This window comes from Gadus morhua, chromosome 11 (genome assembly GCF_902167405.1).
Source record: "Gadus morhua chromosome 11, gadMor3.0, whole genome shotgun sequence".
In the NCBI taxonomy this organism is placed as follows: domain Eukaryota; kingdom Metazoa; phylum Chordata; class Actinopteri; order Gadiformes; family Gadidae; genus Gadus; species Gadus morhua.
The window spans coordinates 9,895,494-9,909,962 of NC_044058.1; the positions used below are offsets into that span (position 1 = coordinate 9,895,494).

The 14,469-nt window shown below is 42.4% G+C and overlaps 2 protein-coding genes across 3 annotated transcripts; both read left to right on the forward strand.

Moving 5' to 3' along the window:
- The first annotated feature begins 1,117 nt into the window (after positions 1-1,117).
- Positions 1,118-4,201, forward strand: LOC115553321 (alpha-(1,3)-fucosyltransferase 9-like). 2 transcript variants are annotated; one of them, XM_030369458.1, is made up of 2 exons: positions 1,118-1,293; positions 1,455-4,201. In XM_030369458.1, the coding sequence occupies exon 2, from the start codon at positions 1,473-1,475 to the stop codon at positions 2,544-2,546; it is 1,074 nt and encodes a 357-aa protein (XP_030225318.1). In that variant the 5' UTR covers positions 1,118-1,293; positions 1,455-1,472; the 3' UTR covers positions 2,547-4,201. The 2 variants fall into 2 exon arrangements, with proteins under 2 accessions (XP_030225318.1, XP_030225317.1); XM_030369457.1 differs by having other exon boundaries at positions 1,121-1,293; positions 1,452-4,201.
- Positions 4,202-5,114: 913 nt separating this feature from the next.
- Positions 5,115-10,523, forward strand: LOC115554343 (C-type lectin domain family 10 member A-like). Its single transcript, XM_030371026.1, has 7 exons — positions 5,115-5,297; positions 5,530-5,622; positions 5,790-6,125; positions 8,745-8,896; positions 9,261-9,373; positions 9,458-9,588; positions 10,149-10,523. The coding sequence occupies exons 1-7, from the start codon at positions 5,204-5,206 to the stop codon at positions 10,223-10,225; spliced, it is 996 nt and encodes a 331-aa protein (XP_030226886.1). The 5' UTR covers positions 5,115-5,203; the 3' UTR covers positions 10,226-10,523.
- Positions 10,524-14,469: the final 3,946 nt, after the last annotated feature.

The window sequence follows — 14,469 nt, forward strand, 5'->3', positions numbered from 1 at the left end:
AAACATGGGGATGTGCTTGAGCACAAGGCCCGAGCCTATGATAGTGTAGGCCAGTGGGGCCCGGGTAACGTGTTACCCCCACTCATAGCTTGCGAAATAGATCAGGTTCATTCAGCCATTGGACTGCATAAAGTAACAGCATGTGTCACCGCGGCTTAAACTTGCATTTCTGTTTTAATTGTATGGGATAAAGTGTTTCCCAAAGCCTGTGTTTGAAACTTGTGTGTTGCTACTGATTGACCTCCTCATAGCCTAGTTTATCCTGTTTGTGGATTTTACAGTGAGGCATTTTCTTTTTGCAGACAGGGATATACTTCTTTCAGGAAAAACATTTTCCCATAACCTGAACAAGTGTTATACAGACATGGAATCGAAGCTCAAAATAATTTTCGAGTCCTCCCTGGATCATGTGTCCGCCAACAATAAGTTAGGAACGACGAATGATGGTGCACTGGATAGACAGCATTACCTTAAAGCTACAGCACCTCTTTTCCATGTTACATATAAAAGCGGCACCAACCCAATAGACATATGTTAATATATAATTTGCATTATTTTTTGTTTGACAAGTTACATTTAAACACTCTACTCTGTCATTTGAGTGAGGGAGTTCAGAACACACATCCTTTTCGTCCCTATGAAGCTGCCCAAAAGAATAAGGTCATTGTAGTTGAGCCTTTTGTTGCCTGCCCCCAGTTTTTTTGTTTGAGCCTCAAACCAGTCCAGCTCTAGAGTTGGCCAACCTGTTGTCAGACAGCTGGAGGCAGCAAACGTCTAAACAAATAAGCTGTCTCGAGTAAACCTCTGCAATTGCAAATACCTATTCAGCTATATATAACCCCTCTTTATTTTTTTTCTGCTGAATTGTTGTTATTCCACAGCATGGTTCAATATTTGATTGATACGCTGATTGGTCAATAACCTTTACAAGTCATTTCACTACAAATCCATTGTTAAAAACAACGTCAAATAAAACTATCCACATATTTGGATTAAAGATCACGTGTGTTGGTGGCGATGAGCCTCCTATCCCGGTTAGTTTAAGGAATGTAAGGGGCAGCAATACCTGCGGACATGTATTGTAGCCACATAGGCTACTTTGTGGGAGTGTCCCTCAAAGGGGAAGGGCACGTATTGCTGGCCGCATACAGCACATTACCATCAACACAAAGCCAAACACACCCTGGCCCAAACCAGTTGTCATTTGCCTCCTACCTGTATAATGACAAGCACTGATCGGAAATAATACTAGCCGATCTAATTCATCATTGGCAGGGAAAATCTCATTCAAAGGTGAGTTGTTGATGTGTTTGGTATTTATCATGGTCTGCATCCAGACTTTTAGTAAAGGGTGCCAGCCTTCTGCGGGCAACCAGAAAACATTATGAACAAAAATACCTATATATATTTTTTTTCTTATTTATAATTCATTCATTCCTTTGATTCCTTAGCAGAATCCAAGGTGGACAAAGATGACGTGGTCACGAAATGTCTTGGCAGCTGTTCTCATACTGGGGTGCACCACTTATGTGTACTTTCTTTACATTCAACCCTCCGTGCACAACTGCTCATCGGACGGACGTCTATTTGCACACTACACCAGTGTAGTGAGAGAACAGACTCCTAAGAAGCCCCTGCTGTTAATCTGGGCCATACCTTTGAATATCAAATTTGACTTCAATGATTGCAAGAAATATTATAATATCTCAAGCTGTGATCTGACATACAACAGATCCTTATACCAGCAGGCGGACGCGGTCATGTTCTATCAGAAGAATATACGCAGTGTGGCCCACATGCCACAAGAATCCCGCCCACAACGACAGAAGTGGATCTGGTACAACGTGGAGTCGCCATCAAACACACTCAAGCTCCCAGGAATAAATAATATATTCAACCTGACGTTGAGTTATAGAAGAGATGCTGACATCATTGCGCGGTATGACGTTGTGATAAAGGATGAACCAGATGACCACTTTGTTTTGCCCAAGAAGGACAGACTGGTGTGCTGGATGGTTAGTAACATGTGGACTGCTGGTTCGAGGGTCAGAACAGCATACTACAAAGAGCTCACCAAGCATATCAAAGTGGATGTCTTTGGTCTTGGGTTTTCTGTGCCACTGCCAGCGGAACGTTATTACCCGATGATGCAGAGTTGCAAGTTTTACTTGGCTTTTGAGAACTCTGCCCACAAAGACTACATAACAGAGAAGATGAACGGACCCTTGTCTTCGGGAACTGTGCCAATCGTTTTGGGGATGCCTAGAGACAATTATGAAGAGTTCATGCCGGGTGATTCTTTCATTCATGTCAATGACTTTCCCGATGCCAAGGCGATGGCCCAATACCTGCTCGAGTTGGACAAGAACGACGATAAGTACATGAAGTACTTTGCTTGGAGGCGGTTTTACACCGCCACGCCGCATCTTCTGACCACTAAAAACGAGTTCACGCAACCCACCTGCTTGGCCTGTAACCACATATCGAGGGACAATCGATATAGCGTTGTTCATAATCTGTATGGGTGGTACCATTCAAGCAGATGATTGCTTCATGTAGGGCAGAGGTCTTCAACAGGGGGCCCAAGTTCTTGTATCTCTTCTAATGTATACCTATTTTCCTCCCTAAAACCTTTCCCATTCTCTTGATAGCTCACTCTCACAATTTATTTGGAACAAAAGCACCCCTAGGATCAAAAATGAAATTCTACAAAAACCTAAACAGTTTGGCAGCCTAGCTCTCCCTAACTTTTTGCTTTACTATTGGGCTGCAAACATTAGAACAATATTGTATTGGTGTAGCACCAACAGCCAACCTCCATCATGGCTGCAGGTTGAGGAAGCCTCATGTGGTCCCTCTTCTCTGATGTTGCTGTTGTTCCTCCCCCCGACTTCGTCGCCAACCACGCACACCAGTAGTGTTGTAGTGAAGAACTGCCTTAAAATCTGGAATCCGTTTGGGCGGCACTTTGGGCTACAGATGGTACCTGTCTCGGCCCCAGTACATTCTAACCCTCTGTTCACTCCTTCAGCTATTGACAAGGATTTTTGATTTGGAAAGACCTAGGGATTGATTCAATAAAACTGCTTTACATTAGTGGCATATTTGCTTCCTTCGACCAGCTAACTCAGACCTTCAATTTGAGGCCCACTCATTTCTTTAGATAGTTGCAAGTCAAGAGATTTTGTTCGTAATCATTTTCCTGGCTTCCCTGCCCTCCGTCCCCCCACTCTTGTTGATACAATATTTGATGTTGTTAACCCCAATCTCAAAGGTACCATTACAATACTGTACAATACTCTTCTCAAAAGTCAGACGACAACCGCTGATGCTTTGCGCAATGCTTGGTCTGCGGAGCTTGGGGAAGATATAGGTCCAGTCGCATGGGAGCATGCCCTGAGGTGGGTCAACTCATCGTCTATCTGTGCTCGTCTTGGGGTTTTACAGTGCAAAGTGGTTCACAGAGTTCACTGGTCTAAAAGTAAGCTTGCTCATATCTACCCTGACATTGATCCAAAATGTGATAAATGTCGGCAACGACCAGCCAATCTCAGTCACATGTTCTGGTCTTGCCCCACCCATGCTCCTTTCTGGACTTGCGTCTTTGACTCCCTCTCAGACATCACATCTGCCAACATCCAACCCTCACCATTACTCGCCCTGTTTGGTGTCTGTCCCATTGGCCTCTCACTGCCCTCCTATTTTGCTGAGCTTGTTGCCTTTCTCGCAATGCTGGCAAGGCGTGCAATTCTGTTGCATTGGAAAAACCCTTTTCCCCCAACTCACTCTCAATGGATAAAGGATGCCCTTCATTTCGAACGATTAGAGAAAATTAAACACACTTGATTCTCAGAACGCAAATTCCATAAAATCTGGCAACCTTTCCTGGGTCATGTCAGATCTCTCCACATAGACATTGACCCTGATGTCTAGACAACCTAGTTATACACCACCCCCCCAATAGGCAGTAGTTTGCAGCACATTTATTTTTATATTTCTTTTATTATTATTATTATATTTTGTTTTTTTACTGATATTATTTTTTTTCATTTTAGTGCTGTTAGTGTTATTTTATTTTGTGTCTTTGTAACCAAATGAGCATGCATGACTTGTATACGTATCTTTTTGTATATGTTAAGGCATGCATGGCCGATTCACTACCATTAATACCTGTATCAAAGCCCATTATACCATATTTCATTGATACTTCTCTGTAAGGGAGGGAAGGGGTGGGGGGATGGGGGTCGGCAGTCAACTGTCTCTTTGTTAGTACCTTATTTCACAGAATGTTTCAATTTAACTTGAGGTGCACTGTATTCTGTTATCATAATCTCAAAAATAAATTATGGATAAAAAAAGGGATGTTCGTGACTGTCCACACAGTCCTTTAAATAGTGAACTTCATCACAGGCTCACAAAAGCGCCTACAGTGCTTTATGGCAAACAATCGCAACAAAAAACGCCAGCAGAAATGTTCAGACCCCCGCTATTGTCAGCGTGATTCATGTACAGTATGTCTTCTGTCATTCATCAATGTGAGGACAGATTAACCAAAATGGTAGAATTAAAATGAGAAGGAGACAGAGGATGCAGTTCGAAAGCGACCTCCCACTCAAGAGTAATGGAATCATTAGATTTTATTGTATGCCTTGTGACGTGGCGTTTGATCGGTACATTTTGGCTGCGCATGTATTTTTGGAATTTTTAATTGCTGTAATAAATTCTGTTGTTGTTGACTTAACATCCGTCTTTGCTGTTCAATTCTAACAGGAGTCTATGTTTAATATATCGGTAGTAACCACTGTTTTTATGGTTTTGCGAAATTGTGGCAGCTTGACATTCTGTGTCAAGCTGGCTTGACACTGAAAGCCCAAATTTATTCAGAAAACAATGAAATTCCAAAAGAATCACATTCTTTTCTTTGTCACTGTATGTACGCATTTAAGAAAAATATGGATGAGATCAGTCTATTGAGCCTTGAAACCCCCCGTTGTAAATATCTGTGGTCAGAGAAAAAGTACAACAATATATTTGCTCATGGGACATGATGATGATGGAATATTTCAACATGTTATTGACAAACTATGCAGACACAGATGCAGAGGGAAGTGCCACATCCTCCACCCAGAAATAAGTCACCAACAGAGAAAGAATTCCTCTATCTATCTCTGTGATAAACACACACCTTGAACAGTGTGAAACGATGCAGCAGACTGAGTCGGACTACATTAACGCCCCTTCCTCTTCATCAAATGATGAAGATGCAAGGGAAACTGAGAAATCGAGCTGTTTTTCTGGTAAACAAGTTTTTTTTTTTCAAAGGCACTATCAGGTTGTACCATTAATTTCATAATAGGCCTGTTTGTCACTATTTAATTTAAAGTGAGTCTCTTGGTATTATGTTGCTTTACTCTTTGGTCGAAGTGGGGGCGGGGTATAGTTTGAGGATCAAAATGTTTAAATGTGGCACATCAAAATGTGTACTTTTCATGTATGTGTCGATGCATGTGCATGACGTTTATCAAACAGCATTGGGAGTTTGCAGAGTGGTTGGTGTAAGTTTGGGTCTTCTCTGCGTTCTACAAGCCACCCTCAACATTTCACTGCGCCTTCATAAAACCTGTAAGTAGGCCTATATCCATCTGTAATATCACATTTTCTCATCAAACTGTATAAGAGAAAAAGGGTTAGGATTATGAGAAGCCAAGGTTCAAGGCTGAGATCTCTTTGGCGTTGAACCTGCCTAACTAAGAGGAACATCTGGCCGGATGTGTGTCTTCCCTTCCCAGCCGAGGCTTTCAGCTTCGGCCGTAACTGTGCTGCCAACGCCACTACGGATTGGGCCGTCAAAGACTTGGTTTCAATGAGATTTCACTTGATAAGTCAGAGGCAGATGCTACAAAGAGCACACGACAATCTAGAGGCCAAGTTCAGAGACTGCAGCCTGGCTCTGGGCGATCGGATCTGCCGCCCAGATGTGGAGATCTACATCCAAAATAAGGATTTCTACAACATGGTGGTCCGAGAAAGAGATGAACTCAAGGACCAGATCTCCCGCCAGAGAAATGTGGTAATGGAACTCCAGCGGCAGAGAAACAGGCTGCTACTGCACATTTCCAAACTGGGTGAGTTTTATTAGGTCCAAAAAGATGTAATGTTTATGAATAATTGAATTTATTAAATTACATCCTGGATTGTAGGTTACATTTAACAAAAGAGATTCAAATATTACGAGTACAAAATAATACAGCAATTGTATCTAGGCCTATGGGAGCAATACAAGTCTGATTGCAAAAAATATTTTTTACATTACGCACAGTTGAGATATTTCACAGTATGTGTAACACTTTACATAATGGCAGGGCTGTACGCTTACTTTTTAAAATGGTAGCACTGGTGCTAGCAAGCAAAAAAATTCTGTAGCACAAAAATAATTTTGGTAGCACACATACTATAGTCAAAAAATAAATATTATTCAGGTATAACTATGTGAACAGAATAGGACGTGTATATACGAAAGTAACACAATTTGAACAAATTTAACAACAGTTAAAGTGACAATGAACATATTAAATAGTAAAGTGACTATGAGAGCCTCTTTTAAAACATCAGCAGCCAGCAGTGGTGAACACATTCAACAAAATTAAGTAATTATTACAAATTAGACAATATAGACTTCTTGGATTGGTCGTAGACCAGCCAATTGAACGTTTTTAACCACTGGGGGTTAAACCTATACGTTTTCCCTTTGGCCGCGACGGAGTCATGGGTGGAGTCGGCTTCGTCCGAAGGTGCCGGTTCCGTGCTTGTGGTCGCCGAGTCAATCTCTTCCATGCGTGGATTTTTTTTCCAAGTTTCCATCTTTATTTGATGAAGAAGAACTTCCGAATACAGAGAAATACCTTTTCATTTTTCTGTTTTGCTTAAAAAGTGAATTTCCCGCGACCGTTACAAAGCCTCTTCCTCAACGTGTGAATGTTCGGGAAATGTAGTTTTTTTGTAGTTCAGCGGAACTGGCGAGCCTATAATTCAAAATACATTTCCCTACATGCATCGCTCCCATCATGCTCCCAGCCTCCCACACACTCGCGCTTAGCAGTGCCATTGAAAGTCGTACAGAAAGAGGTATTTTTTTTCGGCACGGGTCCTTCTCACCCTTTCGCACCGGTGCGAGTGGACTTGTATTTATCTTCGCACGTTATATATTTCAATAGCAAATGCGATCAAAGCTGTCGCACTGTACAGCCCTGAATGGTACGTTAAATAACCATTGTTGGACATTATTTAATGCATTAACTAACTAACAAATTTACATTTAACTCATGGTCGCGTAATCATTCGTCAGAACAGCGTTCAAATACAAATAAATAACTAATGTTATTTATAAATGATTTAATATGGTTAGGGTTAACGGTAACGTTAACCATAACCCTCACCCCTATGTTAGTGCTTTCAAATAATGGTTATTTCCGCTTTTATAAAATGGTCAATTAATATTGACCACAGGTTGTTTTAAAGTTTCGTGACTAAAGTGTCAAGTAGCATATATGATATTGAAAATATAGGCCTATATTACTGACTATTCTACAGAAGTGTTACTTTGTTTGTATTTTATTTACATAATGGTGTCAAACGTCTTGTGTGGGGGGGAAGCCGACAATCGGGAGTCTCCAACGTGACGTAATATTGAATTTAACCAATAAAGAGCGAGCTGACTGAACACGGAATTATAACGAGCTATCTCCATGGCTACGATATCCCTGAATACCACCAATATGGCGAAGACAGTTAAAATTAAGGGATTTTTCAGTTAGGATTAATCCCAAAACCACCATCATGCAGTCGGTATCCAGCTGGTCCTCCATGAGTTTACACCGGTTTACACTCGCTCTTCTTCACTTCTTCTTGTAGTTAGTTCAATGACTATTTTTGGTGTGACTGCCCCCACAGGTCAGTCAGAGTACTACGTCAGATCACGTTTGTTCACGCGAGATTTCTTGCTTGAGGGACAAGATTCTAGTGCGTCTGAAGACAAATCTTTATGTGTGTGGTGTGCTGTGTTTGGAATATCGCAGGACACCACACACAATACGATCAAAACTGTTAATGTAATGTTAATGTGTGGGGTCTCTCACAGATAAAAAATCGGTTGAGATTTATAAAATCTTTATGTGTGTGGCAGGCTTAACAGGGAAATAAAATGTAACTAAATAAATAGCGTTTGAAGAGCTGAATCACAGCTGTGATTATCTAACTCATACCTATGACGAATCGCAGCTGTTCTGTGATTTAGGCCCCATCCACACGGGCGAAAACGATCTTTTCCCCTTCCGTTTTCCTTTACGCGTTTCAGCAATATCTCCACAAAGACGGACTCATTGCGAAAACGCATCGAGCTGTAGAAACGCTGTAGTAAAGTGGAGCGCATCAAGCCTGCGCATGTACATTCAGTCGAGGAGGAGATAGGATTTGTTAAACCTTTTAGATTGAGCAGAAACACTTTTGAACATACAGTTAGTAACTACATTTACCAAGGGGCTGTTATTAAAACTACAAAAAAAGAAAATACAAATAAAAAAATCAACGCAACTCTACGTCGCCCCTGGTGCATAAAAGGAGCAGACCCCTAATTGGCCTTATGAGTGACACCTGTGTGGGTCTATTGTGACTCAAAGTACACAGGTGTAGTTCCGTTCAGAACTGTAGCCTCTAATTGCGTTCTGCTCCGTCTGACTCCTGACCAGACCCAAGCATCCCAAGCTGTCCACCAGAATGGACCTCAGAGCAGTCCAGCTGTTACTTGCTCTCCTCCAGTAAAGGCACCTGGGACTCGGCCCGTCAAGACTGTCTGGTTCGAGGAGCACATCTGGTGACTGTGAACAGCCAGCAAGAGCAGGTTGTGTGTGTGTGTGTGTGTGTGTGTGTGTGTGTGTGTGTGTGTGTGTGTGTGTGTGTGTGTGTGTGTGTGTGTGTGTGTGTGTGTGTGTGTGTGTGTCAGCATGTACTTACATGCTGACACACATAACATAAGAACATGTACTTCATATGTAACGGTATGAACTTCTTACGTCATAACGGCCTGTAAGTGGTGGCTAGCCCGAACCACATAGCGTAGTTAGTTACAGACTGTTCCATAACATTATAACATTGAGGAAGCGGGCTGTTACATGTTGTAACAAATGTTATTTAATTACACTGTAACAATGGACTCTGTGATGTTAAGTGTTCCTCATAAAGCGATTGTCCATCTGTCTTGACAGGAGCTGATCCTTACGATTGGATTTTTAGTAGATAGATTTTGGATCGGCCTGCTGCAATCAAGGGCTGGAGAATTGGACACTGTTTGGGAAGATGGGTCGGCGATGGAAATAGGGTAAAACCTAACCCAAAGTATACTTCACTAGAACACTGCATTATAATGGCTTAATTAAAAATCCTTATTTGCCTACATGTTTAGGGATGACGAAGAAAAACATTTTTCGGAGTTAAGCAATCGCAGGATGAGGACCTGCGCATACTTGGACCAAAAGGAGATGGAAATAAATGCCTTGAGAAGCACCTTCTGTGGGAATATGAACCACTGGCTATGTGAGAAAAAACCTGTCCTAAATAAAGGTTAACAGTAAACACGCAGTGTATGTCGTGTTTAATTCTGGAAAATCATCAGAATTGACCATTTCATTACCAGGATTTCAAATATGACGAATTTGTCAAATGACTTTAAGGAATTAAAATGAAAAGTGAGATAATAAGAAAATATACCCCATAAATAATTAATTGAAAATATACGGTATGAGCCTACAAACTGTAGGAATTATGCTCATGTTTTTACCTACTTGGTAATATTTTCTTGTTCGTGTTCCATTTTCATTGGCAAACATGAATGGAAAGAATATAACGAATGGGAAAATGTGTCGACTTTCATCTTTCCATCCAAGTAATGGATTTTGTTTGAGATTCTATGATAACCTTTTAAATAAACTTGTTTTACATGTCACTCCGGTCTGTCTGTGTGTGCGTGCGTGTGTGTGTACACAATGATAAAAAAAACTAAAACGTAATGCACTATTTTTGAAGGTATTGATCATGTTTTAGGCCTAAGTTCTAAAATTCTTTATTAGATATTTTGATATTATGTCTTATCACAGCTGGCGACCGACAGAGACCTATTTCTATCCGTCTTCAACTGGTCAGATTGAGGCTGATTGAGGTGGCCTGTGTGTGAAAAGCGGATACCAGCCCTGAATATAGGCCAGTCAATATGGTCACCTTCACAATATGGTCAATATGGTGACCTTGGGTGTCTTGAAAGGCGCCTCTAAATGAAATGTATTATTATTATTATTATTATTAATAGATCTCGGCAGTTAAAAGCTGCTGACGGGAAGGTAGTTTTAGTTGGCATGGAGATGGACATCTTACCAACAACATGTGGTTACCGTTGGTGTGCTGAACGGACGGATGATGGTCAGACAAGGTGCAAACTATAGTTGAAGCTCATTAAATTATTCCAAATGCTATGTTGTGGAATGTTTGTGCTGCTACGAAATTGAAATAATTCGTTTTAGTCGTTTTAAAATAAACTCCCGTTCTCTTTGCTCCTTTCTTGCCTTCGCTTTTTTTTTTCATTTCCTTGCCATTTTACATACCTTGGATTCACAGATGAGGGGGGATCGAAGAATCAATCAGGAATCATATGCTTTGATTGGTCAGAAATTAGAACCGCGTGGTCTAAAATTAAATTGGCGCCAAGGCGCCAGGCGCGGTCAGTAGCCTATCCCATAACATCTTAAATAAACCCCTCAAAATATTAACAAATATGACCGTTATAGAATTTAGGCGGGTGGAGGATGGTTCATGGTGCTATCATGGACTGTGTGGAGAGAGATGCTGTGGAGAGACTAGGGAGAAATTGACCCCCCCCCCCCTTTTCTCGACCCTCGGGTAAGGGGGTTGATTTCGTTGAGCGACCGTGTGGGGTAGGCCTACGGCTCCACGCAAAACGTTAATGATCCACCAAGATAATATATTTCTTATTTACTGCCATTAGATTTATTTTGTTCCCCCCCCCCCCCCCCCCCCCCCCCCCCCCCAGCACCACTTGTACTGCGATGACACAAACACAAGGGGGCGACTCGTGCGCCATTGCCGGTGGTAGTCGCGACTCGCGACGGAGGGTTGTCACTTCGCTGTCCTGTAACGTGTATCGAGACGGAAAGCTTCCGACAAGAAAGAAAGATAACTAGAACTGCAAGCAGTTATGCAGGGGTCCAAGAAGTGTGCATTTCGCGGCACAACGCGACAAGAAATGTGCGTTTCGCCGGCAGAACGCGAAGCAAGTATTCAAATCGCTACCCTGAACCTGTGGATATAAAGGTTTTGACTGTGGGAGCTTCGGTGTGGGAGTTATAGCCTAAAACTCGTTTTCAGAACATTCCATTGGCCAAATAGGAGATAGACAATGTCGTCGTTTTTTGGCGCCGCCCTGTGGCGACATTTTCCAAAGACAATTTTCCTTTGCCAAATAACTCCCGCCCACATTAATAATTCTTGCCCATATTTTCTATATAGACTCGGGTTTGCCCCTTGATGGTTCCCTTATAGTTTGAATAACATTCCTCTGGCCAATTAGAAGATATACAATTTCCTCGTTTATTGCGCCCCCTAATGGCGAAAAATTCAGTTTTTTTTATTCAACGCCATTAAGGGTAACACTGACATGCGTCTAAAATTTGGGCTTGATCCGATGTCTAATTTTGGTATTTTTTGAATTTTTGCGTTTCGGCGTAAAACGTAGCTAATAAACCAATGTTCAAAACGCTACCGTTTCGTCGTCGAGGGTCGGATCAAAAAAGTGTTCGAGCATTCTTTGCGTGTGCGTCTGAAGATGCCGTGTGCAAAGTTTGGTGTCGATTGGTCAAGAAATGTGGGAGGAGTAGGGAAAAAACAGTTTTGCGGTTTTTGCGATTTTGCGAAAAAAAATTATAGACGCAAATGGGCGTGGCCTATGCCAAAAGATGCAGCAGACTCCAGTGCATATGTGCGTACAAGTTTTTGACTGTGGGAGGTTCGGTGTGGGAGTTATAGCCCCAAACGCGTATTCCTTGGTATAGCGCCACCTAGTGGCCGGCATGTCTGGATTTTGTCGTCTGCGTAGTCCCCACGGATCTGGATCTAGTCATGCAATTGGCGTGTCGGCACCATTTACGGTTTGGGCTGTGGGCACACTTTTAGGGAGGTAAGTATAATAATAACTAGAACTGCAAGCAGTTATGCAGGGGTCCAAGAAGTGTGCATTTCGCCGGCACAACGCGACAAGAAATGTGCGTTTCGCCGGCAGAACGCGAAGCAAGTATTCAAATCGCTACCCTGAACCTGTGGATATAAAGGTTTTGACTGTGGGAGCTTCGGTGTGGGAGTTATAGCCTAAAACTCGTTTTCAGAACATTCCATTGGCCAAATAGGAGATAGACAATGTCGTCGTTTTTTGGCGCCGCCCTGTGGCGACATTTTCCAAAGACAATTTTCCTTTGCCAAATAACTCCCGCCCACATTAATAATTCTTGCCCATATTTTCTATATAGACTCGGGTTTGCCCCTTGATGGTTCCCTTATAGTTTGAATAACATTCCTCTGGCCAATTAGAAGATATACAATTTCCTCGTTTATTGCGCCCCCTAATGGCGAAAAATTCAGTTTTTTTTATTCAACGCCATTAAGGGTAACACTGACATGCGTCTAAAATTTGGGCTTGATCCGATGTCTAATTTTGGTATTTTTTGAATTTTTGCGTTTCGGCGTAAAACGTAGCTAATAAACCAATGTTCAAAACGCTACCGTTTCGTCGTCGAGGGTCGGATCAAAAAAGTGTTCGAGCATTCTTTGCGTGTGCGTCTGAAGATGCCGTGTGCAAAGTTTGGTGTCGATTGGTCAAGAAATGTGGGAGGAGTAGGGAAAAAACAGTTTTGCGGTTTTTGCGATTTTGCGAAAAAAAATTATAGACGCAAATGGGCGTGGCCTATGCCAAAAGATGCAGCAGACTCCAGTGCATATGTGCGTACAAGTTTTTGACTGTGGGAGGTTCGGTGTGGGAGTTATAGCCCCAAATGCGTATTCCTTGGTATAGCGCCACCTAGTGGCCGGCATGTCTGGATTTTGTCGTCTGCGTAGTCCCCACGGATCTGGATCTAGTCATGCAATTGGCGTGTCGGCACCATTTACGGTTTGGGCTGTGGGCACACTTTTAGGGAGGTAAGTATAATAATAATAAACACTACAAAAACAATAGGGATCCAACCTGTTGGCTTGGACCCCTAACTAGAACTGCAAGCAGTTATGCAGGGGTCCAAGAAGTGTGCATTTCGCCGGCACAACGCGACAAGAAATGTGCATTTCGCCGGCACAACGCGAAGCAAGTATTCAAAACGCTACCCTGAACCTGTGGATATAAAGGTTTTGACTGTGGGAGCTTCGGTGTGGGAGTTATAGCCTAAAACTCGTTTTCAGAACATTCCATTGGCCAAATAGGAGATAGACAATGTCGTCGTTTTTTGGCGCCGCCCTGTGGCGACATTTTCCAAAGACAATTTTCCTTTGCCAAATAATTCCCGCCCACATTAATAATTCTTGGCCATATTTTCTATATAGACTCGGGTTTGCCCCTTGATGGTTCCCTTATAGTTTGAAGAACATTCCTCTGGCCAATTAGAAGATATACAATTTCCTCGTTTATTGCGCCCCCTAATGGCGAAAAATTCAGTTTTTTTTATTCAACGCCATTAAGGGTAACACCGACATGTGTCTAAAATTTGGGCTTGATCCGATGTCTAATTTTGGTATTTTTAGAATTTTCGCGTTTCGGCGTAAAACGTAGCTAATAAACCAATGTTCAAAACGCTACCGTTTCGTCGTCGAGGGTCGGATCAAAAAAGTGTTCGAGCTTTCTTTGCGTGTGCGTCTGAAGATGCCGTGTGCAAAGTTTGGTGTCGATTGGACAAGAAATGTGGGAGGAGTAGGGAAAAAACAATTTTGCGGTTTTCGCGATTTTGCGAAAAAAAATTATAGACGCAAATGGGCGTGGCCTATGCCAAAAGATGCAGCAGACTCCAGTGCATATGCGCGTACAAGTTTTTGACTGTGGGAGGTTCGGTGTGGGAGTTATAGCCCCAAACGCGTATTCCTTGGTATAGCGCCACCTAGTGGCCGGCATGTCTGGATTTTGTCGTCTGCGTAGTCCCCACGGATCTGGATCTAGTCATGCAATTGGCGTGTCGGCACCATTTACGGTTTGGGCTGTGGGCACACTTTTAGGGAGGTAAGTATAATAACTAGAACTGCAAGCAGTTATGCAGGGGTCCAAGAAGTGTGCATTTCGCCGGCACAACGCGACAAGAAATGTGCGTTTCGCCGGCAGAACGCGAAGCAAGTATTCAAAACGCTACCCTGAACCTGTGGATATAAAGGTTTTGA